The sequence below is a fragment of the Dromiciops gliroides genome, chromosome 2 (assembly GCF_019393635.1).
Source record: "Dromiciops gliroides isolate mDroGli1 chromosome 2, mDroGli1.pri, whole genome shotgun sequence".
Lineage (NCBI taxonomy): Eukaryota > Metazoa > Chordata > Mammalia > Microbiotheria > Microbiotheriidae > Dromiciops > Dromiciops gliroides.
Genome location: NC_057862.1, coordinates 393,149,203 through 393,175,940, shown reverse-complemented (window position 1 = coordinate 393,175,940; position 26,738 = coordinate 393,149,203). Strand labels below are relative to the sequence as shown.

General features: G+C 45.6%; 1 protein-coding gene across 7 annotated transcripts in view; it reads left to right on the top strand.

Annotated features, from left to right (window-relative positions):
• LRSAM1 (leucine rich repeat and sterile alpha motif containing 1) overlaps window positions 1–24,069 on the top strand; it is a 42,112-nt gene extending 18,043 nt beyond the window's left edge. For 6 of the 7 annotated variants that reach the window (XM_043983130.1, XM_043983134.1, XM_043983132.1 and 3 more), the window contains 19 exons: window positions 165–249; window positions 4,134–4,255; window positions 5,048–5,138; window positions 5,787–5,917; window positions 6,145–6,174; window positions 7,451–7,573; window positions 9,767–9,906; window positions 10,730–10,774; window positions 11,532–11,602; window positions 12,188–12,287; window positions 13,106–13,193; window positions 14,364–14,438; window positions 16,800–16,880; window positions 18,838–18,933; window positions 19,968–20,066; window positions 20,832–20,963; window positions 21,644–21,725; window positions 22,336–22,481; window positions 22,662–24,069. In XM_043983130.1, coding sequence (XP_043839065.1) covers window positions 165–249; window positions 4,134–4,255; window positions 5,048–5,138; window positions 5,787–5,917; window positions 6,145–6,174; window positions 7,451–7,573; window positions 9,767–9,906; window positions 10,730–10,774; window positions 11,532–11,602; window positions 12,188–12,287; window positions 13,106–13,193; window positions 14,364–14,438; window positions 16,800–16,880; window positions 18,838–18,933; window positions 19,968–20,066; window positions 20,832–20,963; window positions 21,644–21,725; window positions 22,336–22,481; window positions 22,662–22,787 — 1,863 coding nt within the window. In that variant the 3' untranslated portion in view covers window positions 22,788–24,069. The remainder of the gene's footprint in view (window positions 1–164; window positions 250–4,133; window positions 4,256–5,047; window positions 5,139–5,786; window positions 5,918–6,144; window positions 6,175–7,450; window positions 7,574–9,766; window positions 9,907–10,729; window positions 10,775–11,531; window positions 11,603–12,187; window positions 12,288–13,105; window positions 13,194–14,363; window positions 14,439–16,799; window positions 16,881–18,837; window positions 18,934–19,967; window positions 20,067–20,831; window positions 20,964–21,643; window positions 21,726–22,335; window positions 22,482–22,661) is intronic. The other variant, XM_043983131.1, reaches the window with a different exon arrangement.
• Window positions 24,070–26,738: the final 2,669 nt, after the last annotated feature.

The following is a 26,738-nucleotide window of genomic DNA, read 5'->3' as shown; positions in this document are numbered from 1 at the left end:
ATCATTGAGAAGTTGAGAGATGAATTTTAAGTGTGTTCTCCCAGTAGGATCTGGGGGGCTCCCAAGACCCCTCCGGTGGAAGCTGAAGCTCTATTGATACCCTGGGGAGGCTGTGGCATAGACAACTTGTAGTTTCTTCTTATTCTCTTTTCTCTCTGTCTTAGGTCTTGAATGTTGAAAAAAATCAGTTGAAATGTTTACCACAGTCCATCGGAGACCTGGTCCAGCTCCAGACCCTCAATGTGAAAGGTATGAGAGCAAGATAGACTCTTCAGTACTGGTCCCTTCATCTGAGGAAAGATCAGTTAGGTCTGAGATATCTAGTGCCTGTACATGCTTTGAGGAAGCTGGTGGCTCAATGAATAGAATACTGGGCCTGAAGTCAGGAAGACCCGAGTGCAGACTCAGACATTTCCTAGCTGTGTGACCTTGGGCAATCCACTTAACCTCTGCCAGACAAAATGGATCCACTGGAGAAGGAAATGGCAAACCACTCCAGTTTCCTTGCCATGAAAACCTCAGATGGGGTCACAAAGGGTCAGATGTGACTGAACAACTGAACAACATTACACATGCTTTGAGCAGATATCAAAATGGAAAGAGTGAAAGTATTCATTAAATAAAATTAAATGAGTTGTAGTCAAGAATGAGCCCTACAGTGATTAGAGAGAAGGTTTACCACAGATGTTTTGAAGAATATATTTTATCCTTATAAAATAGATTTTATTGATATCTTGTTTTTACATTACCCACCTTTCCTCCATATCTCACCTCATGCTCCTTCCAGAGAGCCATGTCTTATAACAAATAATTTTTCTTTTTTTATCATAAAAGTATTTTATTATTTTCCAGTTACATGTAAAGATAGTTTTCAACGTTTGTCTTTTTATAACACTTTGAGTTCCAATTTTTTTTCCCTCTCTCCTTTCCCTCCCCCCTCTCCAAGACAGAAAGCAATCTGATATAGGTTATACATGTACAATCACGTTAAATATATCTCTGCATTAGTCATGTTGTGAAGGAAGAATCAGAACAAAAGGAAAAAACAACAAAAAAAGTAGAAATAGTATGGTTCAATCTGCATTCAGATTGCAAAGTTCTTTTTTATGGATGTGGAGAGCATTTTCTATCATGAGTCCTTTGGAATTGTATTGCTGAGAAGAGCTAAGTCTATCACAGTTGATCATCACACAGTATTGCTGTTACTATGTACAGTGTTCCCCTGGTTCTGCTCACTTCACTCAGCATCAATCCACTTAAGTCTTTCCCGGGTTTTTCTGAAATCTGCCTGCTCATCATTTCTTACAGCACAATAGTATTCCATTATATCATATACCACAACTTGTTCAAGCCAACTGATGGGCATCCCCTAAATTTCCAATTCTTTGCCACCACAAAGAGAGCTGCTAGAAATATTTTTGTACATGTGGGTCTTTTTCCCTTTTTCATGATCTCCTTGGGATACAGACTCAGTAATGGTACTACTGGGTCAAAGGGCATACATAGCCCCAAAGCCCCTTGGGCATAGTTCCAAATTGCTCTCCAGAATAGTTGGATCAGTTCACAACTCCACCAACAATGCATTAGTGTTCCAATTTTTCCACAGCTTCTCCAACATTATTTTCCTTTTTTGTCATATTAGCCAATCTGGTAGGTGTGAGGTGGTACCTCAGAGTTGTTTCAATTTGCATTTCTCTAATCAATAGTGATTTAGAGCATTTTTTATATGGCAATAGATAGCTTTGACTTCTTCATCTGAAAACTGCCTGTTCAACAAATAATTTTTCTTAAATGAAGGAAGGAGAGGAAAAAATTCAGTAGATCAGATGAACACATAAAAAACCCCTCAAAATTCCACCCCTGATGCCATATGCAGTCTTCTGCCCTTGTGGTTCTTCCACCTCTGCAGAGAAATGGGGGGAGGTATCTTCTCATATCCCTTCTTTGGAGCCAAACTTGTTCTTTATTATTTTCTTTCTCTTTCTTTCTTTCTTTTTTTTTTTTGGTGGGGCAATGAGGGTTAAGTGACTTGCCCAGGGTCACACAGCTAGTAAGTGTCAAGTGTCTGAAGTCAAATTTGAACTCAGGTCCTCCTGAATCCAGGGCCAGTGCTTTATCTGCTGTGCCACCTAGCTGCCCCTATTATTTTCTCTTTTTTTTCCCTATTATTTTCAAAACATTCCATTTTGCTTGATTTATGGTGGTTCTTTCCATGTACGTTGTTGTAGTCCTTGTGTATGCCTCCATTTACTTCACTTTGCATCAATTCATTGTAGTCTTTTTGTGTTTCTTTGTATTCATTCATTATTTCCATTACTTTTACGTACCACAGTTTGTTTAGCCTTTCCCCATTGCATGGATATCTACTTTACCTCCAGTTTGTTGCTACCATGAAAAGTACGGCTCTCTCTATTTTGCTGTATTTGGAGCTTTCTTTTTATCAGTGATCTCCTTGGTGTATATGCCTGGCAGTCAAAGGGTAGTGGCATTTTAGTCACTTTATTTGCAAAATTCCAAATTGTTTCCCAGAATGGTTGTACCAATTCACAGCTCTACCAGCAGTGCGTTAACACTCCAGTCTTTCCACAACTCCTCCAACACTGACAATTTCTATCTTTTGTTGTCTTTGCCAGTTTGCTGGGTATAAGGTAATATGTCAGGGTTGTTTTGATTTGCATTTCTCATATTATTAGTGATTCTGATCCTTCCTTCATGTGGTTATTAACAGTTGGCAATTCATCTTTTGAAAAATGTTTGTTCATGTCTTTTGGCCCCTTCTTTATTGGGGAATGACTTTCAGTATTATATATATTCTGTTAGTTTTCTATATTTCATGGATAGCAAAGCCTTATCAGACATACTTGATACAAAGATAGTTTTCCCCAGTTGACCATTCTCCTGCTCTCCACATTGGGTTTTTTTTGTTTGTTTTGTTTTGCAGGGCAATGAGGGTTAAGTGACTTGCCCTGGGTCATACAGCTAGTTAAGTGTCAAGTGTCTGAGGCCAGATTTGAACTCAGGGAGTCCTGAATCCAGGGCAGGTGCTTTATCCACTGTACCACCTAGCGGCCCCCCCCCCCCAACACATAGGGTTTTAATGACTTCTCAGATTCAAAGTATTTTGATGTAATAGGTGGTAGAAGGTTCCAAAGGTTTGTCATGCTGGGGTGGGAGTGGGGATAAGCTCCCACTCTCTATAAAATGCTCCAATAGCATGCGTCTCAAATAGCTTCTGACAACCGAAGCCCAACTCCTGACCTTCTTGTGGCGGAACTGTTTCCACTAACAGGAGAAGGGGCAAAGGCGGGTCACTGGCGCCTTAAAACCAGTTGCTTCGGGCAGGTGGGGCTCATCAGCCTTGGCAGGCAACCTGCCCAGGGGAAGGAACCCTGATTTTAAACCTCCGCTGCCTTGCGGCTATACCCATATATGGGAAAAGCTTCGGGAGTTAACCCCGAGGAAAAATCAGGAGTCGGAGTCCCTTAGGCAGTTGGATGTTGGACATCACATCCCTCTGGCAACTCCTGCGGCGGCATTGGTGCCAAACTGTATTGGCTCTGCCTCTCCTTTGGATCCACCAATGTCAAGGAGAGGGAAAACCTGCTGCATGGGCGACAGCTTGTTTTCCATATTGATCTGCCCAGGCCAGCGCCCTGGAGAGGACACTCCAGCTACTCCTCATGGGGTAGATACAACACGGGATGCGGTAGTTACCGGTTATAAGTCACTCAGGAGCTGCGGCTCCTGTATCAGACTGCACAGCCACACTGTGGCCTGTGGCTCTTCAAGGCACTGATCCATGGTCGTCCGTGACTGATGGAGGCCTACACACACAGGTGGTAGAAGGGAGTGGAAGTGAGGCCCGGGGACTCAGCTTTTTACCCTTTCTCATTGCTTGATCTTAGTAAGGTTGCTTCTCCATTAAGTGCTTTAGTACCTCCATTTGGGGTTGTCAACCTCTTTTAGAGAGAGTGGATCATGCTAAATACATTGAATGTGTTGGAATAAGTGATAGAAGATCTCTCTGAGCCCCCAAGATGTGTCAGACTCAAGGGCTTTACTCACATACATTCAATGGCAGTCACTTGGTCAGCAGTTTGAGTACTGAGCAATATGCTGGCATTTTTCCTTAGATAACAAACTGAAGGATCTGCCCGATACCTTGGGGGAACTTCGGAGCTTACGCACTCTTGACATCAGTGAAAATCTGATACAGAGACTGCCCCAGATGCTGGCTCATGTCCGGACCTTGGAGGTAAGTGAGAGCCATTTTCACCCCAGCTTGCAGTTTGATTTTATCCATCTGCAAAGTGGACAGCTCTCTTTTCAGCAAATAAATCAAGAAACAGACATTTCTTTAAGTGCCAGGCACTGTGCTCGACCTCAAGGATGCCAACACAAAATGAAGCAGTCCCTGTCCTCGAGGAGTTTGCAGTCTGTTAGGGGAGGGAGCATGTACGCATATAAACATGCACAGAATAAACACAAAGTAATATGGGAGGGGAGGCTCTAGCAACTGGTGGGGGTGGGGTGGGGGACATTGGGAAAGGCTTTCTATAGGAAGTTGGTTTTGAGTTGAACTTTGAAGGGAACTAGGAATTCTAAGAGGCAGAAGTGAGGAAGGAGTGTGTTCCAGGCATGGGGTACAGCCTGTGCAAATGCACGGAGGTGGGAGATAGAGTTCTTTTTGTGAGGAGCAGCAGGAAGGCCAGCTTGTTTGGGCCACAGAATGATTGCAGGGGAATACGTAGATAAGGCTAGAAAAATAAGTAAGGGCTTTGGCAGGGATCTTAAATGCCAGACAGATGAATTTATCTTTGATGACAGAGTTAATAGGTATTTTCTATTGAATAGAGGAGTGTGACATGAAATGACAAGACAGCCCCAAGGATTAAACACTGAGCAGTGTTCCTCATCAGTAGAGCAAGGCTTCTTTGTTTTTGTTTATGTAAAGTTCTAGGGAGCTAGCTTCAGGCTGACGAATATGGGAGGAATGGGAGATGTCAGGTATGTTGGAGGCTTTGCTTTCACCCTTGATGTTTTGCAGACTCTGAGTCTCGATGCTGCATCCATGGTCTATCCACCTGAGGCTGTGTGTGGTATGGGTATGGAGGCCATTCAGCAGTTTCTCTGCAAAGGTAAAATCTAGGGTTTGGTTTCTGGTGGTGTTTTTATCACTACATAAAGCCTTCAAACATTGGGATAGGCATTGGATAGGAAGGGAGACATGTCCAGAATGTTCTTTGAGCCCCTTAGATGTGCTTTATTGCATTGATGAGCCAGATCCCAGGGTCTTCCTGCAAAAGAATGAATTCCCAGGTCATTGTTACCCAGGGCATACTTACCATGCTGTCCTCCCCAGGACCCTGCATCCTTTCCAGCTTGCTCCTGGAGCCCTGTCTCCCTTCCTGTCAGATACCTACCCGTTGTCTATTCCAAATTTAAATGCTGTAAATAATTGTTTTAGGTTTGAGCTTTACCTGCTTCAGTTATCCATATTGATATTCCCCTCCATTTGGCAAAATCGGGGCCCTGGCTTTTCTGTTTTCAGTCCAGGGACCTGTGTGCAGGTGATTGTTCTCAGGCGAGGGGGCCTGAGTAATCTCACTGGCAAGCTTGCGTCTGTCAGAGAGAAGATTCTTCTGATTCGAGAATGAATCCATCTTGCATAGTAGAAAAGTGCTGGGAGGGGATATTTGGCTTCAGGACCAGTTGGGGGCTCTGGTCGGGCCCGTGTCCTTGTCTTTTGTTGTCATTTTGATAGGCCTGGCCCTGGTCTTTTTCAGAATGTGGGCTTGAGTACTACCCACCCTCCCAGTTCTTGCTCCCAGTGTTGGAAAGAGATGGAGGAGAGACTTCGGTGGATAGTACTGATGGGCTAATTTGCAGCTATGTAAGGGAGGAAACTGAGTGGCAGGTGAGAACAGCATGTTGACTCCAGGCATAAATGCTTAGGGGGCTCATGGCCTCTGGCCACTCCTACCAAAAGGGTGCAGAGCAGAAACCCCAGTGCTTTCTTGTCCTGTCTTGACTTTATTCCTACAAATGAATCCTCTGTGCTTCAAAGATTGCTGTAAGATTGAGTGTCTGCTGGGGCCCTTGTGCCAACTCCCCTTTCAACTGCTATTATTTTCTATTTTTCAGAATAAATTCTTAGATTATGAGAAGAGAAAGGTGAGCAAACATGCAGAAGTCCTACAACTTTGAAAAACAGAAGCCTGCAAAACCAGGAGGCTTTGAGGTGGACATGTTGGAAAATCCCAATGTTTCATTCTGTCCAAGAAGAGAGAATTCAACTAGAATTTTCCTTTTTAGAAACAATAACAACTGTCTTTGAAAAGAACTGGCATTACTGATCATATGTGCTATCTTGCCGGTTAGCAGCAGAGTTGATAGGAGGGCTGATCTTGGACCTGGTTTCAGTTCCTATCTCTGATATTTACTAGCTATGGGTGGGGTGGGGTGGGGGGCAGCTGGGAGGACTGTGGGCAAGACTCTTCCAAGTCTCCCTTTTTTTTTTTTTCCTTTTTCTGGTGAAGCAGTTAGGGTTAAGTGACTTGCCTAGGGTCACACAGCTAGTAAGTGTTAAGTGTCTGAGGCCGGATTTGAACTCAGGTCCTCCTGACTCCAGGGCCAGTGCTCTATCCACTGTGCCATCTAGCTGCCCCCAAGTCTCCTTTTTCTAACATGAAGCAGGAGGAGAACAGCATTTATAGCATTCAAATGATGTAATGTATGTCAGATGCCCTGCAACATTTAAAACTACACAGACATTAGCCTTGTTGTCACTGTTGTTTAGCCTCCTGGCTTCCGAAGGATGGGAAGAGCTAAGCTGTGGTGGCCTCACCCTCCATATAAACACTGAGAACAGAGAGGAGGGTCCCTCTCCAAGAAGCAGGCAGGGCAAAAAAGGCTTCCTGCTGCAGGCCAGGTTTAGCCTGGCTCTCTGCTAAAACAAGCTGGGGCTGTTTCAACCAAGAAGTCAGTGTACCGCCCAAACCAGATATTTCTCTATCCCCTGCAGACTTTTTATCTCTCTTAGTAATTCTTAAGAAGTTGGGCTGTAAAAGTGTAGGTATTGTTTTTCTCCCTGGAGCCTTGACTTTTTCCTCTGACCTTTTCTTGGGTATGAAAGAAGTAGGACAGGTGATGTGTTATGTTTTAGCATGGTTTTCACAGGGTGGAGCATTGGCCATTCTGGTTCATTGTCCCAGAAATCCCTTGTAGTTGTATACTCTCCACCAGTGTCTGTGTCTGTCACCCAATCAAATGTGCTGCTACCTATAGGGGTTTCTTCACTGTGAAAAGTTGCATGTTATGAAGAGATATTCAGGCTTGGGGTTTGATCTTCTTTGTGTTGGTCTGCTGGCCTTGATTAAGAAGAGAGCAAAATTAGGGAGCAGCTCATTCCATTTTCTTGCCATGACCCTCTGGATCCTTATTCTTTCAGGAACAGAAAATGTTGGAGAAGTTAGAATTTGAACGTCGCCTAGAAATTGGGCAGCGGGAACACGCCCAGCTCCTCCAGCAAAGCAACATTCAAAAGGATGAGATACTGCAGACAGTCAAAGAGGTGCGCCCCTGCTGGGCCCATGGGCAACAGCCAGCAGTCGCTGTTAGCACAGGGCTGGCTTGTTGGGTCCTCCCTTAGTGAGGGAGGATCCAGAGAAGGGGAAGGTATGAAGAACATTGTTCTCACCTGACTTTGGAGTCTGGAGACCAGACTCTCCTCCTCCTCAATCTACTTTTACCTTGGCATGTGAATTCCAGATGACTGAGAGACATGCTTTGTGGCGTGGCAGTGTTAGTACTATCCTGGTGCCTTTATTTCCTGAGACTTTCCCCAGGGCTGACGCTCGAGACCACATCTCCCTCAGTTACAGGTTGTATTTAGTGAGGAGGGAGGGACAGGGGCAGATCCTGCCATGGTTTGGTAGGCGAGGTCACTGGTCCCATCATTTGGAGATTGTAGCTTGGAATGGCCAGATCTCTGGCTGACATATGAGATTTTAAAATCATTCCACTGTAGCACTTGTTAGACATGGTCAGATTTCCTGATCTCCCGACCAAATAGAAATTTATATTTAGCACATTCCAAATTTTGTCACCTTCCATGACTTTACCATGCACTGCCTGCCTAGTTTTGAGTGGTCCTGACTTGGGATGAGGCTGTGTGGTGTAGAGTGCCCAAAGTCCTGGACCTGGAATGGGAGGTCCTGGTGCGAATCCTGACTCTTCTGTGTGATCTAGGTGACTTTGGGCAAGTCACTTCACCTTTTTAGAAGTACAAAGTTGGGGGGGGGGAAGCAAATCAAACCCAGATTCATGTCAGTGGCCCTTCTTGATAATAGAGAAGACTCTATGACACATACTTCTTTCCTTTTGGGGGGATTATGGGAGCACCATGTTCCACAGGCTGCCAGATGGGGTTGTGTGGGGACCAATTTTTAATTGGGGAGTGCTAGCTAAGCGGCTCACTGCAATATTGGGGCAAGGAAGGAAACCGGCAGCCTCCCTCAAAACAAAACAAGATTTATTTTAACAAGAACGAACTTAAAAAAAAACACAATCAGGATCAGTAGGATCAAGGGAAAGGAAATAAAAATGGGGAAAGGGAAATTATAATACCTGAAAAATACCACCGCCCAGGAATCAGCTGAAAATGCGAAGCAGAATGCCTGTTGCTCTCCAGCTTCCACCTAGAATGCCCAATTCTCCTCCCCCAAACCTAGAAACACCCCACACAGTCCCAGCCAATGGGATGGCCGCTCTGACAGTCACATGACTGCCCTCACTAGGCTTCCAATCATTATAATTTTGCCAGGCCCACGTTGGCGTCAGCGAGTGGTGATGATGTGAGGTGCCAGAGCCCTGGCAACGGCTACAACCAGTGGGTGGAGCACCCTGTGGTTTGCGGAGCCCCAGGCCAGTGCTCACCGATGCATAAAAAACTCAAATAACAATTCTTTACAGTTGTTTGGCTCCTAGATGTGAAGCTAGAAGGGATTTCAGTGGCCATCCGGTCCAGTTGCATGGCTTTATTTTACCCATTTCTTTTCTTTTCTTTTCTTTTTTTTTTGCTGGGCAGTGAGGGTTAAGTGACTTGCCCAGGGTCACACAGCTAGGGTCAAGTGTCTGAGGCCAGATTTGAACTCAGGTCCTCCTGAATCCAGGGCCGGTGCTTTATCCACTGCATCACCTAGCTGCCCCCGTATGGCTTTATTTTACAGAGAAGGAAACAAGAGGCTCATTTTTTCCAAGGTCTCACGGTTAAGCGGCAGAGCCAGGATTTCAGGAGCAGTGCTCTTTCAGCACACCCTCCTGGTTTATCCATCAGTTCTGCTGAGCTGTTTTCTTTGGTAGAAAAGATGGCAGAATTTGGGGAAACGATTGGTGTAAAAAATAAAAGGCATCTATAAAACTTGAAATGATTAAGTTTAAAAAAATAGAGGGAGTTAAACCAAGTAATCTAAGGTCCCTTCTGATCCCACCTCCTACTAGGAGCCTATGAATCTCTGGTGGATTGCAGATGGATTCCTAACCATCCCTTTCCCTGCCATTTTTTTCTCTGTACAGTGTGAGATCTCCCTGAGGGATGGGGATTTGTGAACAGAAACATTTATCTGCTCCTCCTTTCTGCCCTTCCTTCAACCCTGACCCTAAAAGCAACTGCATCCCAACTCACTGAGGAACGGGAGCTCTGTATCCTTGGATTTGCAGGCTTCCTTGCCTTTCCCTGCCTCAAGTGTTCTGCTTTCTGCCACAGGAACAGTTTCGGCTGGACAAGGGCTTGTGTGAGCATCAGCGCTACTTGGATGGAGAGCGTCAACGTCTGCAAGAACAACTGAAGCAAACAGAGCAGAGTATCTCGAGCCGGATTCAGAGGCTCCTTGAAGATAATCAGAGGTATGCTTCCTGGGCTCCCAGAAGCATGTTTCCCCTAAGTGTGCCCAGCCTCTTGTGGGTAGCCTGCTCCTAAACATATAAAAGCCTTGGCATCTGAGCCAACCTGACACATGGACTGCTGGTGCCATACTTTGATTTGAGGGGCACTGGGAAGGCCCCCTGCCAAAAATGTCTGCCATCAGGAATTATGGATGCCTAACATTCTGCCAATCAAGATTCATTCTTTGGGTGAAGGCATCAGCCCTTTGAAATGTAGTTGCCCCAGAAGAGTTGCATAGCATCATTGTAATTTTAGAGTGATTTGTTCATCAGGGCCCTCCCAAAGTGACACCTAGCTGATGGCAGGTTTTTATTTTTATTCTTTTTTTTTTGGTGAGGCAGTTGGGGTTAAGTGACTTGCCCAGGGTCACACAGCTAGTAAGTGTGTAAAGTGTTTGAGGCCAAATTTGAACTCAGGTCCTCCTGAATCCAGGGCCGGTGCTCTATCCACTGTGCCACCTAGCTGCCCCTATTTTTATTCTTAATAAGGGAGGGGAGCTGTTGGTCTGGGTTATCAGTGGACCCCTGAGACAAAATGAGGGATTGTGGGGCATGCCACAGCACAGGGGAAAGGAGAGGCCTCAGAAGACAAATGTCCTCTCCTCCACCGTTTTGCTGAGGGCTAGCTTTGCCTCACCCCTTTTAGGTAACAAGTCTTTATTGACTGAGTGCCCAGTTCTGGTGAAAGGTGCTCAAATTCCTCAGGTATGTCAGGGATACAGGAGCAGGTTCTTGCGATAATAAAGTGATCTGACTCTGAGGAACCTTTTGATCCTCTCCACAGACAAAGGAAAAATGCTGAAATCTTGAAGTCACTCGAAAATGAAAGGTAAGTGTTCAGTTTATCAAAAGCTTACTGGAGCTAGCTCAGGGCAAGTTGCTCTTTTCCCCTGGGCACCCTTTCCTTTCTTCTTTGCTTCCTACAAACTATGAGAATTAGGGCAAAGCCTTTTACCAAAAAGTCCTAAAAATGTTGGGAATAGATAAATGTCTACCTCATTTAATCCACTACTGAGAATCAATTTCCCCTGGGAAATAATTGGATTAGAAACTAATTACTAGGGGCAGCTAGGTGGCACAGTGGATAGAGCACTGGCCCTGGAGTCAGGAGTACCTGAGTTTAAATCCGGCCTCAGACACTTGACACTTACTAGCTGTGTGACCCTGGGCAAGTCACTTAACCCCCATTGCCCCGCAAAAAAAAAAAAAAACTAATTACTGATTTCAGATTATTTTAAAATACCCACTAGAAATGGATGTTCTAAGGTCACCTGGATTCTCAAAATACTGTCAAGGACCTTCGACTGCCATTTTGACTGCCACTACTAATCCACATCTGGCCCTCTCTATCATTAGTAGTTATAGTTAATTGGCAGGTTCCCCTTCTGTTCATGAGTCGACCATTTTTCCTACTGTCAGATTTTTGAAAATTGATTCCTCAGCAGCTCTCATTCCCTAAAGGAATTCAATTAATTACTGATGGGGCTTTGGGGATGAAGTTGCTTAATTAGGATGTCCAATGAAGATCTTCATCTGATATAAATAGATTTGATGTTATATTTTTTGAATGAATGAAAATTTTCCAGGATAAAGATGGAGCAACTAATGGCCATAACCCAGGAGGAGACTGAGAATCTACGCCAAAGAGAGATTGCCTGTGAGTCTTAGGGACAGGGGCTGAGTCCTGCATTGGTACAACCATCGGTTACACGGGGAATAGAAAGACCCATGTTGAGTAACTGGCAGAGCTTTACTGAGCAAATCTATGACTGTGATTTATACTCTGTGTTCTGAGGCTGATCAGTTTCCTCTTTCCTGTCATCTCCTGGGGAGATAGAACCTACTCACCATTATTCAGGGTAATGGGGGAAAGCCTACACATGTCAGAATCATGGTTAATTGAAATAATATACAAATTGTGCATTAGGAATTAGTCTGGGCAAATGAGGCAACTATTTATTATCAATTTAGAATCCGGCACGGAGCACGGTTTTGTTCAGCCAGGAAACAATATCATATATAGCTGATATTTTCAAATTTGTAAGCAATACAGTCAGAAGACCAATATAATCCTTTAAACATAATTACTTTTTTGGAGCATCTTGCTCCATGTTGTGCCATTGGAGCTATTTTGGGTCTAGGTTTTCTGAGGCCAGTGATGCTGTAGAATATTTCCTGTGGTGGTCCTACTGGGACAGGTCCATCCTGAACGATTGTGACGGGTCTTTGATGTTTTCCCCAGCTGCCATGCAGCAGATGTTGACAGAGAGCTGCAAGAACAGATTCATTCAAATGACTTATGAGTCTCAGAAGCAAAATCTGGTCAAGCAAGCCTGTTCCAGGTAAGGCCTGAAGGAACCCAAGGCCTGTTAAAGAGGAATGGGGCTGTGCAGAGCAGGGGAGTTTGGTAGTAGCCCATGGCTAGTGATTGAGATGTCTGTGTCTTCTCTTCCCTCCTCTGCCACAAACTCACTGTGTGATCTTGAGCAAGTGCTTTCCCTGCAGGAGGCTGAGATAGAAGGAGAAGAGCACTGGCTCTCGAGTCAGATCACTCCGGTTCAGATTCCTATTGAACTAGTTAGTAATAGTATCATCCAAACAAGCTGTCGTCTCTCGCTGGGCCTCAGTTTCCTCACTTCTAAAAATGAAGGTTGGACTAGATAATTTCAAACATCTCTTCCAACTCAAAGTCCTATGATCCCTCCCTTGGTGTCTGTTTCTTTACTTGTGAAGTGACACCCAAGTTTTCTGTCCACTATGACCATGATATTTATCAATCCTGGAGAGTCCTTTGGAAGCTACACACAGGACCAGGAGTGGGAAGCACCAAAGGAACAGGTTAGACTGTATTTTCCTCATTGAGAGTAGCACTCCGGAGTCTGGGGATGCAAGACCAATTTGACTAAACCAACCAGATGAGTCAAGGCAGGCAGGCATCCAGAAAAGGGGAGAGGATGGAGAACATTAGAACCAGGTGCCAGGCACCAGACTGATGGATATGGCCAACATTTATAGGGAAACAGAAACCTAACTTTCCCCCTCTGCTAGAGGCAACACAAATGCAATTTCTCTGACTTAGATGGGTTATTTTTTCTTTTCTCTCCTTTCTTCCTGTTTGGGTTTGGATAGAGCAAGGCCCATTCACCTGTCTTTCTTGCAGCATGGCCCAGATGGATGAGAGATTCCAGCAGATCCTGGCTTGGCAGCAGATGGATCAAAACAAAGCCATCAGCCAGATTTTGCAGGAGGTAGGTCAAAGGAGCTAAGCAGACAACTGTCACCTGGAACTTGGAAGCAGGGCCAAAAAGGAGGCCGGAGTCCAGAGCTCTGATGGAAGCTTCTAAACTGCCAGAAACATGGGCTTCTGACTGGTCCATGTTAGGAAGGAAAAAACTGTCCCCCAAAGGTAACTCTCCCCAAGGGCTTTGGAGACTGTCTGGCCAAGGTTTTCAGTTCTACATTTAAGTTAAACAATAGGGATGGAGAATCTACCTACCAGGGGCTCCTGGGTGAGACTTTTTTATCTACTGTATCCCTACATGAATTCTCCCTCTGCTGGGATGCTATAGCTGCCCCTTGTAGCATGAATGCTCTCTGAGGTCCAGGGTTAGAGTAAGTGAAGAACTGTGAACAGTGGCTAATTATCTAACCACCAATTCCAAGAGCAGGCTATAATGCTAGCCCTCCATGGTCCCAGAGACCTAAGACTGGCCTCAAAAACCTCATATAGTATTCTTCTCCCTACCTCAGTCTCTCTCTTTCCCTTTTTTTCCTACCTCTTTCTCTTCTCTCTTTCTAAACATCTTTTCTATTATGTTTCTCTTTTCTCCTTTTTGTCAACTACCTTTTTATTTTTTAGTATTAACTGTCTTAGGGAAATTGATGGTCTCCAGTTTTAACTTTATTTATTTTTGGCATCTCTTCCCCCCCCCCCCCCCCCGCATTTTGCTGGGCAGTGAGGGTTAAGTGACTCGCCCAGGGTCACAGCTAGTAAGTGTCAAAGTGTCTGAGGTCGGATTTGAATTCAGGTCCTCCTGAATCCAGGGCCGGGGCTTTATCCACTGCGCCACCTAGCTGCCCCCAGTTTACTGGCTTTTAAAGTTAAAACCGGAGACAGCTAGGTGGTGCAGTGGATAAAGCCCTGGCCCTGGATTCAGGAGGACCTGAATTCAAATCCAGCCTCAGACACTTGACACTTACTAGCTGTGTGACCCTGGGCGAGTCACTTAACCCCCATTGCCCTGCCCCAAAAAACAAAAACAAAAGCCAGTGAACTGAGCATTTTAAGTTTCTCCAAGAAAAAAAACAAAAGAAATTCTGTCCCTTTTTTTGCATGTGACCCTCTTCAAGTTTTCTCTGGGCTTAGACTCTTCAATTGAAAAAAGGTTTGGCTAACCAGAGTGCAATCTCTATTACAGAGTGAAATGCAGAAAGCTGCCTTTGAAGCTCTTCAAGTCAAAAAAGATCTCATGCACAGGCAGATCAGAAACCAGGTGAGCTGTAGGTCACTAAAGGTAAACCCATTTGGGATTTCTGATTATCGTGTACACCCTCACACTCAGCAGAGAGGAACCTTGCCCAAATGCTGTCTTCAAATGTCTGTCAGGCTGTCATGTTCAAGAGGGATCTTACTTGTACTGTCTTGGTCCAGAGGGTGAGAGAGTGGGACTGTATGAGTATAAGGTACAGGGAAGCAATTTCTCAACTCAGAATTTAAAAAAATTCTACACATTTAGAACTGTCGGGACATGCAAGAAATGACTCAGATGAGCTCCTCAAAACTGGCTGTGTTTGAGAAGAGGTTGAGGGACCCCCGGGATGTCATGGAAGGGATTCTCATACTGGGTGGGAGGTTGGTCTACATGACTTCTTAGGTCCCTTCTGCCTCTGAGACTTGATACATTATGATTCTAAATTCCTCCTCATGTTGGTTTTTTGGATTTTTTCAGGGCTTAGTTGGAAAATTTTAAGAAAAGGTCATGACTTTTGACAGTATGATGTAGATGGAAGTAACATTGAACGAGGAGTCAGATTTCCAGTCCTGGCTTTGTTGCTAACTCACTGGGTAACTTGAGTTGACTCATTAACCTCTGAGGGACTTATTTTCCTAATCTCTACATGAGTTGGAATAGATAATTTTTTAAATAAGTTTTTTCCAATGAACAAAAATCTGTCTTTTCTCCTCCCAACCCTCTCCCCCCCCCATGAAAAAAGAAGAAAAACAAAACCTTTGTAACAAAGATACATAGCCAAATAAAACAAATCCCAACATCTGCCATGTTGGATTGGAGCTCTGAGGTTCCTTTGAGCTCTCATAGTCTGATTCTGTGGCTAACCCGGGGAGAAGAATGCCTCTCAGAGCCTGCTCCACATAAGCCACACCTTGGCTGTCTCTGTCACCTTGCCTTTTCACTTAATAACCCTGAAGCTGCCCAGTCTGAAGGGGGAGGGAAATGCTCCTGCGTGCTCTTCCTTTGGGTTAGTAAACTTGCCTGTGATACCAGAGGCAAGCCCCGCACCCCTAAACCCCCTGTTGGCAATGAAGGACTGTTTGCTATTTGATGTTGTGTGGGAAGGAATTGCTCTGAAAATGAGCTTGTCCATGATCGCAGAGCCTGTCTGCTGTGTGATATTGGTGGTGAGGGCTCAGCCCCTACATCTTTCATGCCATCTTTTGCTGAGGCCCATTAGGTCTTCTGGTGAGCTGAGAAAAGTCCCACTGCTTCATTCATTTACAACTCTCCACTGGGAAAATTCCAGAGATATTTTTGGGATTCTTTCTGTTTCCATCCCAAGCGGGACTGGAGCCAGGAAATCTTTATCATCCCTGGTATGGGTATTGGAAAGAACACTGAGTATCCATAAAACTTTTAAAAAAGAAAGAAAATGACATGAGATTGAAAGAGAGAAAAAAATGGAGAGAGAGAGAACATTGGGTTGTAGTATTGGCTGTGTCCTTGATAACGAGGTAACCTTGGCTAAATGATTTCACTTCTCTGGACCTCAGTTTCTTTCTCTGTAAAATGGGGTTAGTGCCCTGCCGACCCCACAGGGTTGCTGGGAAGATCGAATAAGATCGTGGATGTCAGGGTGCTTTGTAAAGTACAAGGGATTATTCTTTTATTATTTGAAAATCTCATTGCATCATCATTAAGCACAGCTAAACTTCACATTCTTGCATGACTTTTTCTTTTCCTGATATGACTTTATTTTTTTATTTACCAGTTTAATTTAAATTCCACATTGCCCAACATGAAGCTCTTTTGTGTGACTTCACATGGCCGGCTGGGGAGTGACAGGTTAGGAAGGAGTAGCCTTGGCTGAATTGGGCCCTGTGTCTCACATTGCACTCCCCTCCCCCCAAACTGGCTTAGAACTCCAAGCTTCCCCTTTGGGGCTTTGAAAGGAGACTCTTCCACTTTGAGAAGTTGTAGGTATGGGTGATTTTGACATTCCAAATCAGCTGTCTCCTTGCAGGTCCTGAGCTGGTGCCTTATAGGAAAAGCCAAGAAGCATCCTTTGTGTTTCTTAGCATAATGTGAACCTCTTCCATCAAGCAGCTTTTTGGGGAGACAATTTAGCTAAAATGGGAGTGCAGGATGGTTTGACAGTGGAGAAAAGGCTAGTAAGAGGCCCAGTAATAATTGCTGATTCTGGGACATCTTTGCCGAGTAATGAAGGAAATACTTGGTTATGAAGTAATTAAAAAGACTTAACAGAATCTCCATATTCCTGAAACTCCAGCCTCTCCCAAAAAGGCTGGTTTGGAACATCTCTTAGGGCTGTTTTCTACAGCAGAGTAAATCAACCCTTTGTAAATGTAAGTTAAAAACACTGTCTCATCTTCTGTTTAGATTAAGTTAATAGAAACTGAGTTATTGCAGTTGACACAGCTGGAGTTAAAGAGGAAAGCCCTGGACACAGAGGCACTGCAGGTATGTAGGCTTCTTTGGTCTGGCTCCATCCCTTCCACCTTCAACGGGTCTTGCTTGGGGGATCTCTCAACCCCGTGTGTTTCACTTCTGGCTTTCTGCAGCCTCCATGTGTGAGCTAGGAATTTCTGTAGGAGAAAGACCATTTGCCTGACAGTGAGGAGACCTGGGTTATAGTCCCACACCTGTCCTTACTCACTGTGTGCCCTTGGCCAAGTCACTTATCTTCTCTGGGCCTCAGTTTCCACCTCTGTAAAATGAAGGGGTTGGTCCAAATGATTTCCAAAATCCCCTCCAGCTTTAATGTTCTTGGTTCTGGCATTTCATGTTCTAGGGTCCCTTCCAGTTCTATCATTTTATGTTCTATGTTCTAACATTTGATGTTCCAAGGTCCCTTCTAGTTCTAACACTTCATAATTCCCCAAGCCATGACTCAGAGTCAGTTTAGGTAGATTTGGTGACACCAGGCAGGCATGAGAACACAGCACGCACAGTTGTTCCAACCCCAGTTCAGGCAGAAGTGGGATGGGCGGCCTCTTTTTTGGAAGTGCAAGAGTTGGGTGAGTTTCCATCTCAAAGCCTTTTCCCAGGGGACACTGTAGAAATGTGAGTCATTGTCATTGTCATCTTGTGCTTCTTTTGTTTTAAGATGGAGCAGCCCCCGGGCACTGCATCTGTTTTACTCATGCTCGTGGGCCTGCAGCTTCTGCTCACTGTGTTGCCATCCTGTCATCTCAGGGGTGCTCTTGTTAGGTTGGGCAAAAGCTCTGAGGGAGCAGAGGGAGCAGGGAAGGCTCAGGCCGGCCTCGAGGGATGTGACCCCTGAATCCTTCTCACTCATGTGCATGTTTGCCCCACAAATGGCCTCTGATGGGAGAGGCTTCAAATGCCCCGTCCCATGGGCACATCTGTCTACAGGGAGACTTGACCCTCCTCAGACTGACCAACCAGCTACTCCTTTCACCTCTTCCATCGTTTTGCCCTTTTGAATGCTGACCCTTCTGTCCTTCCCTGTTTAATGTGAATCCAAAGCTGCTCTCTGGATCTCATGCTAGGCCCCTCTGCTGGTTGTCTGAAAGTACTTGTTGGCCCAACGGAAAGCACACTAGAGTAGGAGTCAGGAACCCTGGGTTCTAGGCTCAGCTCTTATACTAACACAGGTTCTGACACAGGCCACTTCCTGACTCAGAATCTCAATTTCCTTATCTGTCAGATGAAGGGCCTGGACTAGATTCTCTTTATGGTCTCTTCCAGATGTAACATTTTATGACTCTCTCTGATGGAAAGGGGAAAGAGTGATAGAAGCAATTGATATTCCAGATGTCCCCCTCCAGGGCAGAAGCACTAGCTCTGTAGAGAGGGCTTGCTTGGTGGCCTGATGTGTGTTCAAGTCCAGGGGCCTCTTTTAGGTATTTCCAGAAGTGTATGAGCTATGAGACAGTTGTAACAGGTTTGCCTACAGAGATATTCTACAGTTATAGCTTATTACAGGGTGATGCCGGCTTTTCTGCAAGTTGTCATTTCTGCCTTTTTTTTTTCATTCTCACCAGCCGTTCTCATTGATAAGCTCATTGCTCAGACTCTCTGTGCCCAGCAGTGGCGCTGGGTGCTGGTGGGAAGAGCTTAGAGTCCCAGAAAAGCAGGGGAGGGGGCAGGATGGGCAGCAAAGGCTTCCAGGACCTTCTTCAAGCCTACAGCTTGTCAGGACCTGTGCCGCAGCTAGACCTCAGGGCAAAGCAGGGGCTACTGGGAGAAGGGACAAGTGGATTGGGTCACTGCTCAAGAGACACGGGTATGTCTGGTGTTCTGTCAGCACCCCTTGTTATCTTTGCAGAAATGTCTGTGATTTGGGGTTCTGGGAACACCCTTCACCCCCTTCCGTCCCCATGTATAAGTGAGTGTGAGTCTGAGCCAGAGCATTTTCCTGGAAATGGAAAAGAGGTGTGTTTGTACGTTGTAGGAAATGATCTCAGAGCAGCGCCGGGCTCTCAGCTCCCTGCTGCAACAGCTACTCAAAGAGAAAAGCCAGCGAGAAGAGGAGCTACGAGGAATCTTGGTGAGTGTCTAATCTTCCTTTGGCCGCTCTCTGCACCAGTAGACTGGCCCCCAGGCCAGACCAATAGTATACCGATGGAGACTGCCCTTAGCAGTGGCTTCCTTTCTAAACTTTTACATTCCAGTCATTTCTCTGTATGCCATTCCTCTTTTCTTTGCCAAACCCTCTCTTAAAACAAAGAGCACTTCTCCAAAACTGACCGCCAAGCTGTGTGTCTTCGTGTGCCACGTTCAGCATCCACGGCTGTCTGACCTCCTGAGTCAAATGTTCATCACACTTATCAAAAATGAGTTTTTGGTGTTGTGTTTATTTTCATTATTTTTGTCAACATGCATGTTGATCTCGTTTCTATTTAATTTGCTCTGTACCAGTCCGTGTTGTTCCAAATTTCTCATATTTATAATTTCTTTGAGTGAGATAATATCCATGTGCCACAGTTTATTCAGCCATCAATGGGCTCCCACTTTGTTTCTAGTATTTTGCTTCTTGGTGTTTATGGGAGTAGGCCAAAATGCCTCCCTCCCTCCAGGGATGACCTCGTACACCAACAGTTTGTTTTGTGTTTTGGGTGTTGGGTTGCTCAGCACTTTGTGGTGAGTTATTTTGGGATGAGTGCTTCAAGAAAAACTACTCAAAGAAGTCAGGTGAATGCTTCCCCCTGGCTCATCCTTGTAGAAGCCCCACCTGGCAAATCCTGGGCCTAATATCCTGGGCAAAGTGCTATTGTCTTCTCCAGAAACTGAAGGCGCCCTTACCACTCTTAGACCTTGCTCTCTTGGCTTCTAGACAAGCTACTGGAGGGAGCACAACAGAAGTAAAACTTTTCTGTCACCCCTCTGCTGCCAGAGGCCTCTCTGTTCATGCCATCCCAGGTCCATGTCCTGAATGAGTGTAGATGTTTCTCCTACAAGCTGGAGAGATGAATACTTGAAAGCTCCCAGGGACCAGTCCTTATTCCTTAGTGTTCCTTCCATGCTGAAAGATCAGTTAGCTTCTCAATTTGGAACTAACGTAGCCCGCTTCTTTCTTGGCAGCTAGAGATGGAGGCCAAAAGTGAAACCACGCAGGAAAACTACTGGCTCATTCAGTATCAACGCCTTTTAAATCAGAAGCCCTTGTCCCTAAAGCTCCAGGTAAAGACCAGCAGTACCTAAAATGAGGGAGATTTCCTATCCAAAGATCATGCTTCTTTTTATTTTTAAACTGCCATAGTTGTCATTCTTTGAAGTGGGAGAAAACTCCTGCTGTTGATTCCTTGCAGCTAAGTTGCCCTATTTGCCAACCTTGTCAGAGCTTCCCTGACAAAGTCAGGCAGTAATTGGAAGGGAGGAGCATAAGTTCCCCATAAGATGTGTTGGTTGTAGTTTTTAGTGTTTGGTCCCAGAGGCCGAATTTGTGCCAGCTTTGCCTACATGTACTAGAGGTCACCTTCCCTTTGGCTTTGAGGCTGTGTCAGCTCATGTGTATGAGGACTGATAGAGGAATTCTTTCCTTTTCATACTGGAAGTGTAGGCCTCAGTCTCTGTTTCTCTAGGGTTCTAGAACCCTGGATGGCTGTGTAGTTGAAATGAGATTTTTCTCTTGTTTTCAAAATGTGTTCATTCAGCAGAGATTGAGGGTCTTGGTTATGAAATGAACATTTCTTCCCTTGCCTCTCCCTTTTTTTTAGCTACTGCCAAGTAAATGCCCTTTTGTGAACTAACTCAGAGACATCAGGCCTCAAAAGCATGGGCTGAAGCAGATAAAAATGTAATAGGAAAGGGTTTAACAAAATAAATAAAACTACAATACAACGTAGATAATGCTAATTTGTGTTTTTCTAAGTCAGCATGCTGCCAGCATGGATCTTTTGGGTTTGACACTATGATCGAAATGGCCTTTTTTTTGCCTTCCCCTAGGAAGAGGGCTTGGAGCAGCAGCTGGTGACCCTGCTGGTAGAGCTTTCAGCTGAACATTATCTGCCCATCTTTGCTCACCATCGAGTCTCGCTGGATATGCTGAGCCACATGACCCCCGGTGACTTGGCCAAGGTAGGGGATGGAATATTACGTAATTTGGGCACTGGAGAGGTGGAATGACCATTCTGACCCTGCCCTGGTTCACCTTCTTCGAAAATTCTTAACAAGACTTGTCCTTAAACAAGTGGCTCATGGCCTTACAGGGCTGTTGACCTGAATAAGATGTCTACTGGGTTTTCTATGCATGGCCCATGGAGTATGCCTTAAGCAGCCTGGTGTTTTTGGTGTTATCTCCAGAAAATTAACAGGCTACTAAAATTCTACTGGGACCAAGAAAATCTGCATCAGCTGCCTTTATCACTGACCCAGATCAGGCCTCCTTCTCCCAACTATTTACACATACAGCCTTCATGTCACACCAGGACACAGTCTGATTCTCCATAGGTCCAGTTTCATTGAAAAACCATGTACTGTTTCCACAGATGCAGTGGCTAGATTCAGCCTGTAGGGGTCGCGGTTCCATGTGTGGCCTTTTGGGTTCCAATCTCTTTATCCTCTCCATGCTTTGCAGAAAGCCAGAAATGGGAGCCACGATGTTTTCTAGGGTCAGGGCTCAGACCTAGGAGAGAGAACTCTTGGCCATGAAGGGGCATTCTTCTGCAGTGTTGTGGTGTCCCTGACTATCAAGTGGAGCCTGGGTAATTTCCAAGAGCCCATCTAAATCTAAAATTCTCTGACTGCTTGTGCTTCAGATGGGCATTTCTGAAACTGGCCTGCAGCATTCACTGATCAGGAGAGCCCAGGAGCTGCTGGATGGGGCTAAAACACTCCCAGGTACTGACTGACAAGCAGCAGATCAGAGGCCCCCATCTTACTCAAGAGAAGCAGCCTCACTGCTCTTGTTCTTTAGACTTCTGCCTGTTGTTTGGTGAAGGAATGATGATTTGTATCCCCATTTTACAAAGTGGGAAACTGAGTTGTAGAATGGGTGAGGTCTGAAGCTCCTCAGAAGAGCTGTGACCAGAACCAAGGTCCTGGGTCCTTGGAACACCACTCCCAAACTACTGTGGTTTTCAACCAAGAACTCATGGTGGGGGCAGCTAGGTGGCACAGTGGATAGAGCACTGGCCCTGGATTCAGGAGGACCTGAGTTCAAATCCAGCCTCAGACACTTGACACTTACTAGCTGTGTGACCCTGGGCAAGTCACTTAAGCTTCACTGCCCCACACACAAAAGAAAAGAAAAGAAAAATGGCTTGGAGAAGAGACTCCCGGATGGTTTGTCTGTCTCTTCACTTAACTTTTTGGTACTTTGGTCTCCTTGCTCCCTACCTGTCTGTCTCTCAAAATTGTTAGGATAAAGTGAGATAATAGACTTTGTGAATTGTAGATCATTGGGCACATTTGACAGGGAACACTCACTATTTCCTCTGATGCCATGCAGAGTTACTGAAGTCTGTGGAAGGTGAGGCCCTGGAGGCCCTGGAACCTGCGTCTGCAGAAGAGCTTCCAGAGGCTGTGACTCCGACAGCCCCCCCGGCACAGCTGGATGTGCGGGCTTCAGAGTGTGTAGTGTGTCTGGAGCGGGAGGTAAGGCTTGACTGATGCCCACTTTTTTGGCAATAAGCCCCAAATGCCTTTGTGCCAGCACTCTCCTGGGGTGCGCTCACAGCGTTGTTCTTGTAGGAAGTTGTCATTTTGTCTCGGGGAATCTGGGAATGCCTTTTCGCTGAGGAGGATGCCTATTCTATCCATTTCTCTAACTTTCAGGCCCAGGTGATTTTCCTCAACTGTGGTCACATCTGCTGCTGTCAGTCCTGTTGCCAACCCCTTCGGACCTGCCCGCTGTGTCGGCAGAACATCGTACAGTGTCTCCGCATCTACCACAGTGGCTAAGCGAGGGAGGAGTCGGTTCCTAGATCGCAGAATGGCTCGCAGTTGTTCCCTGACTTACACCAGGATATTGGTGTACGGCTAGGGCGCCTTGCTTCTCTTTCCTCCGATCCCCTGTCAGAGATAGCACGTGGCCATTTCCTCACAGCTCCTCTCCTCAGCAGCTGGGAGGATGGGCTCTGATCTCCAAGCACTTTTTTTCTTCCTGGGATAAATAATTTGCTAATTTATATATGCTTCCCTCATCACCAGGCCCACGAAGAGGCGGGTTATACAGGGTGCTTCTAGAAACAGGAGTCAGAGGTTAGTGTTGGGAGAGGAGGAGGTGCTAGACTACTCTCATCTCAGAACAGGAGCGGAAAACTTCCTTACACTTCCCACAAAGACAGAAGAAACAGCACCAGCTTGCTGTTCCCTTGCCTCTGCTAGCCACACAGGAGCTGAGGGATGTTAGAACAGATTTAGGAGGTCAAGATTTTGGCCTACCGTGCCATCAGAAACTTGGGACTTACTCCCCCTGGCTCTCGACATGGACCATTTTCTCATAAGTTAGAAGCCCAGCCTTAGCAGAATGTAGAAAAGAGTTGTCAGAGCCAGGGAGGGCTAAAGATTCAGGGAAGGCATGGAGGACCTCCGTAGGCAAGACTCCTGTCTGGTCTTGCCCAGAGGCAAAAGTGACATCCTTTGTATGTCTGGTTGTTTTTCCTTCAAAGAATGCAGAGACCCAGTGAAGGCTTGGAGGGCCTCTGTGGTCAAGACTCCCATCTGGTCTTGACCAGATACAGAAATGACACCCCGTTATCTATACACTTAACTGCTCAATGTCTCCGCTTCAAAGGGATGCTTTCCTAGGCACAGACAGTTGAACTGGGTGCTAAAGTGGACAGAACCTCTGGGTTGTGGGATGACAGCCATTCCTCAAAGTACAAGGTGCAGCATTCGGCCCGGAAAGCCCAACCGGCTCTATATGAGGCTTGGGAACAGGGTTGCTCTTGGAAGAAGTACGTCTCTTTTGGAGATCCAGCTCTGTGCATCTTCTGTTTTATTTGGGGTACATCAAGGGGGTGGCTACCTACATCGTGGACAGAGAATGGGCAGGCAGTAGGGCCTGCACCTGGAGGGAAGCAAATAAGGCACAACCAGCTAATTCCATCATTCCCTGTGCATTCTTTTCTTTTGCCCTGGTAGGTAGAAGGGCTGTGCTGTCCCTTGTATCTCTGTTCCCCAGTGCAGTGCATGAGCAGAGGCTGAGCTATGAAGTCTCAAAACAAATAAATTTCCACCTTCCCACCCTCAGTGCCTGAGCTATCTTTGTATTGGTGTATCCTGCTAGAAGCCGGTGAGCGTCATGCTTAAGGGGCAAATTGAGACTATTTTCCCTTTAGCTAATAACAAGAATAGACTCGAGAAAGAATGGAGAGAGAAAATAGAACCGAAGACAGAAGGGATCTTAGAGATGAGTGAGTTAACTTTACCCATCTTTAAAATGGTGAACTCTAGGGGGCAGCTAGATGGCACAGTGGATAAAGGACCGGCCCTGAATTCAGGAGTACCTGAGTTAAAATCCGGCCTCAGACACTTGACACTTACTAGCTGTGTGACCCTGGGCAAGTCACTTAACCCTCATTGCCCTAAAAACAACAAAAACAAAGATCACTAAAACTGGATCAGTGATCACATCTTCCTGGGGGCGGCTAGGTGGCACAGTGGATAAAGCACCAGCCCTGGATTCAGGAGTACCTGAGTTCAAATCCAGCCTCAGACACGACACTTACTAGCTGTGTGACCCTGGGCAAGTCACTTAACCCCCATTGTCCCGCAAAAAAAAAAAAAGGTGAACTCTAGGCCCAGAAAGGTGACTTGGCCAAGTTTATTAATTCCATGGCAGAGCCAGGCCCAGCACTCACAGACTCCGCTCTAGTGCTTGTCATGGTGCATTGCTGAATCCACAAGAAAGACTGACACCCCCCCTTCCTGGGTCACATGTGAATTCAGGGAGTTGGACTGAACTTCATTCAAATGAGTTGGCTTGGCCTAAAAGGAAGAGGAGATGCTGTCATGGCCCACCGCCTCTCTACTGCCTCGGGCAGAGCTGGCTTGAGGCCCACTTGGGGGCTTAACTTCAGGGAAGCAGTAGCAGGAAGCACTGAGCAGACTTTCTGTTTAGGGATGAGGGCCAGGGAGACAAGTTGCTTTCTGGTTCTACATGGAAGGGCTGCGTTCAAGGCCTGAGCTTCTGGAAGGAAGCTCAGACTTGGAATTTGAGGTCAGGAAGGCACCTCCTATGCAGAAATAACGACATCAGTGAGGGCCTAAAAAGGCAAACATGTGCACAACACCCCCTCCTCCCCTCAGTTTCTTCCGCATGATAATTTACATAAATTACCACTGATTTTTTTTTCTGGTGGGGGTGGGGCTTGGTTTTGGTGGGTTAGGAATGAAGCTGGATGGAAAACCTGGCCAGACCTGTGGCCACCAGGGGGTGCCAGGCTCTCAGGTTATGTGAGGAACTGGCCTCCAGGTATCTGTCAGCCCCGCCTACAACTGCAGTGCTGGAGGCCAGCACGCACTGCGCAAGGGTCCACATAGCTGTTCCCTGCAGAAAGAAAGAGCTCTGTACCTCTTTACCCACGAAGAGGAGGAGCCACACGACAGAGGTTACCTAGCATCCTGGAAGGAGGCCAACCCCTGCCTCCACTGTCACCCTTCCCGACAGATTAGTATTTGTCCTCACCTATCTATCTGGTCTGGAAATAATATCCCCAATAACCACAACAGTGCAAATGGAAAGAACAAACACACAGAAAGAATGAAGAGTCAAGGAAGTTAATAAGGAGAATCATAGAAGTTTATATCTAGAAGAGATGTCTGAGGTAATTTCATTTAACCCTGTCACTTTGCAATTGCAAGGCTGAGGCACGGACAGGGGCAGAATAGAGAGAGGTTGGCTAATTCTGAGGAAGCATAGAAACAACAGTCTTAATTATTATTATCATTAATTTTGAATAAAACTGAGGATGTCTTTCAAGACAAAGAGGCAATCATTAAAATGCCATATTAAGTTTTTGAAATACATAAATAGTAAAAAAAAAATGTGTAGTGTTTTCCCCCTTCCTACTTCTTTTATTTCACTTAGCACTCTAAGGTGGAAATAACTATATTGATATGCGCTCAATAAAATAAAACCTGCTGTGAAAAAAAGAAGTTAAAAAAAAATGATGGCCCTGAATGAAGAGATTTGAGAGGATGCCTCCAACCAATCCCCTTGGTGGAGCTGGGAGGCCCACAGGTGGTATACAGTGCACGTTTTGGGAATTTTTCAATGCATAGATCAGTTGTGCTGATTTTTTTTCCTTTTCTTTCTCCCCCTCTTTAAACTATACTATTTGTTATATGGGATAGGTCTCTGGGAGAGGTGGAGGGAAGGATAGTGGGGATAACTATGATGATTTAAGGAAACAGTAAACATCAATAAAAACATTTTTAAAAAAATAAGCAGATGGACTTCTCTTCCCAAGGGAACGATCTCACTGCTGGTTGATAAACACTGCTCCCTTAGAAGTCCATTCATGACGTTCATTTTGCCCCATCCTCTCCCTGAAGCAAGGTTGGGGTTAAGCTCCCCTGGGGAGGTGCACAGTCTTCATTCATGCCTTGTTCACCAAAGGCCTCCCTCCCACCTACAGAGTTCCAGGTTCTGTTCTAAACGTAGGTTAGATCCAAGAACTAGAACAATCTGTGACCCAGGCCTGGGGGCCAAGGGTAATATAAGTAAATTATCATGCAGAAGAAACTGAGGGGAGGAGAGGATGTTGTGCACGTCTTCCCCACACATCTGACCCTTCCCACAAGGGCAGTTTACCAGTCTGAGCATGTCTCATCCCTCCTCCCCTCCTCTGAAGCAGCAGACAATGGGGCTGGCTTTAAATAAAGCATTTATTAATTAGTACAGGC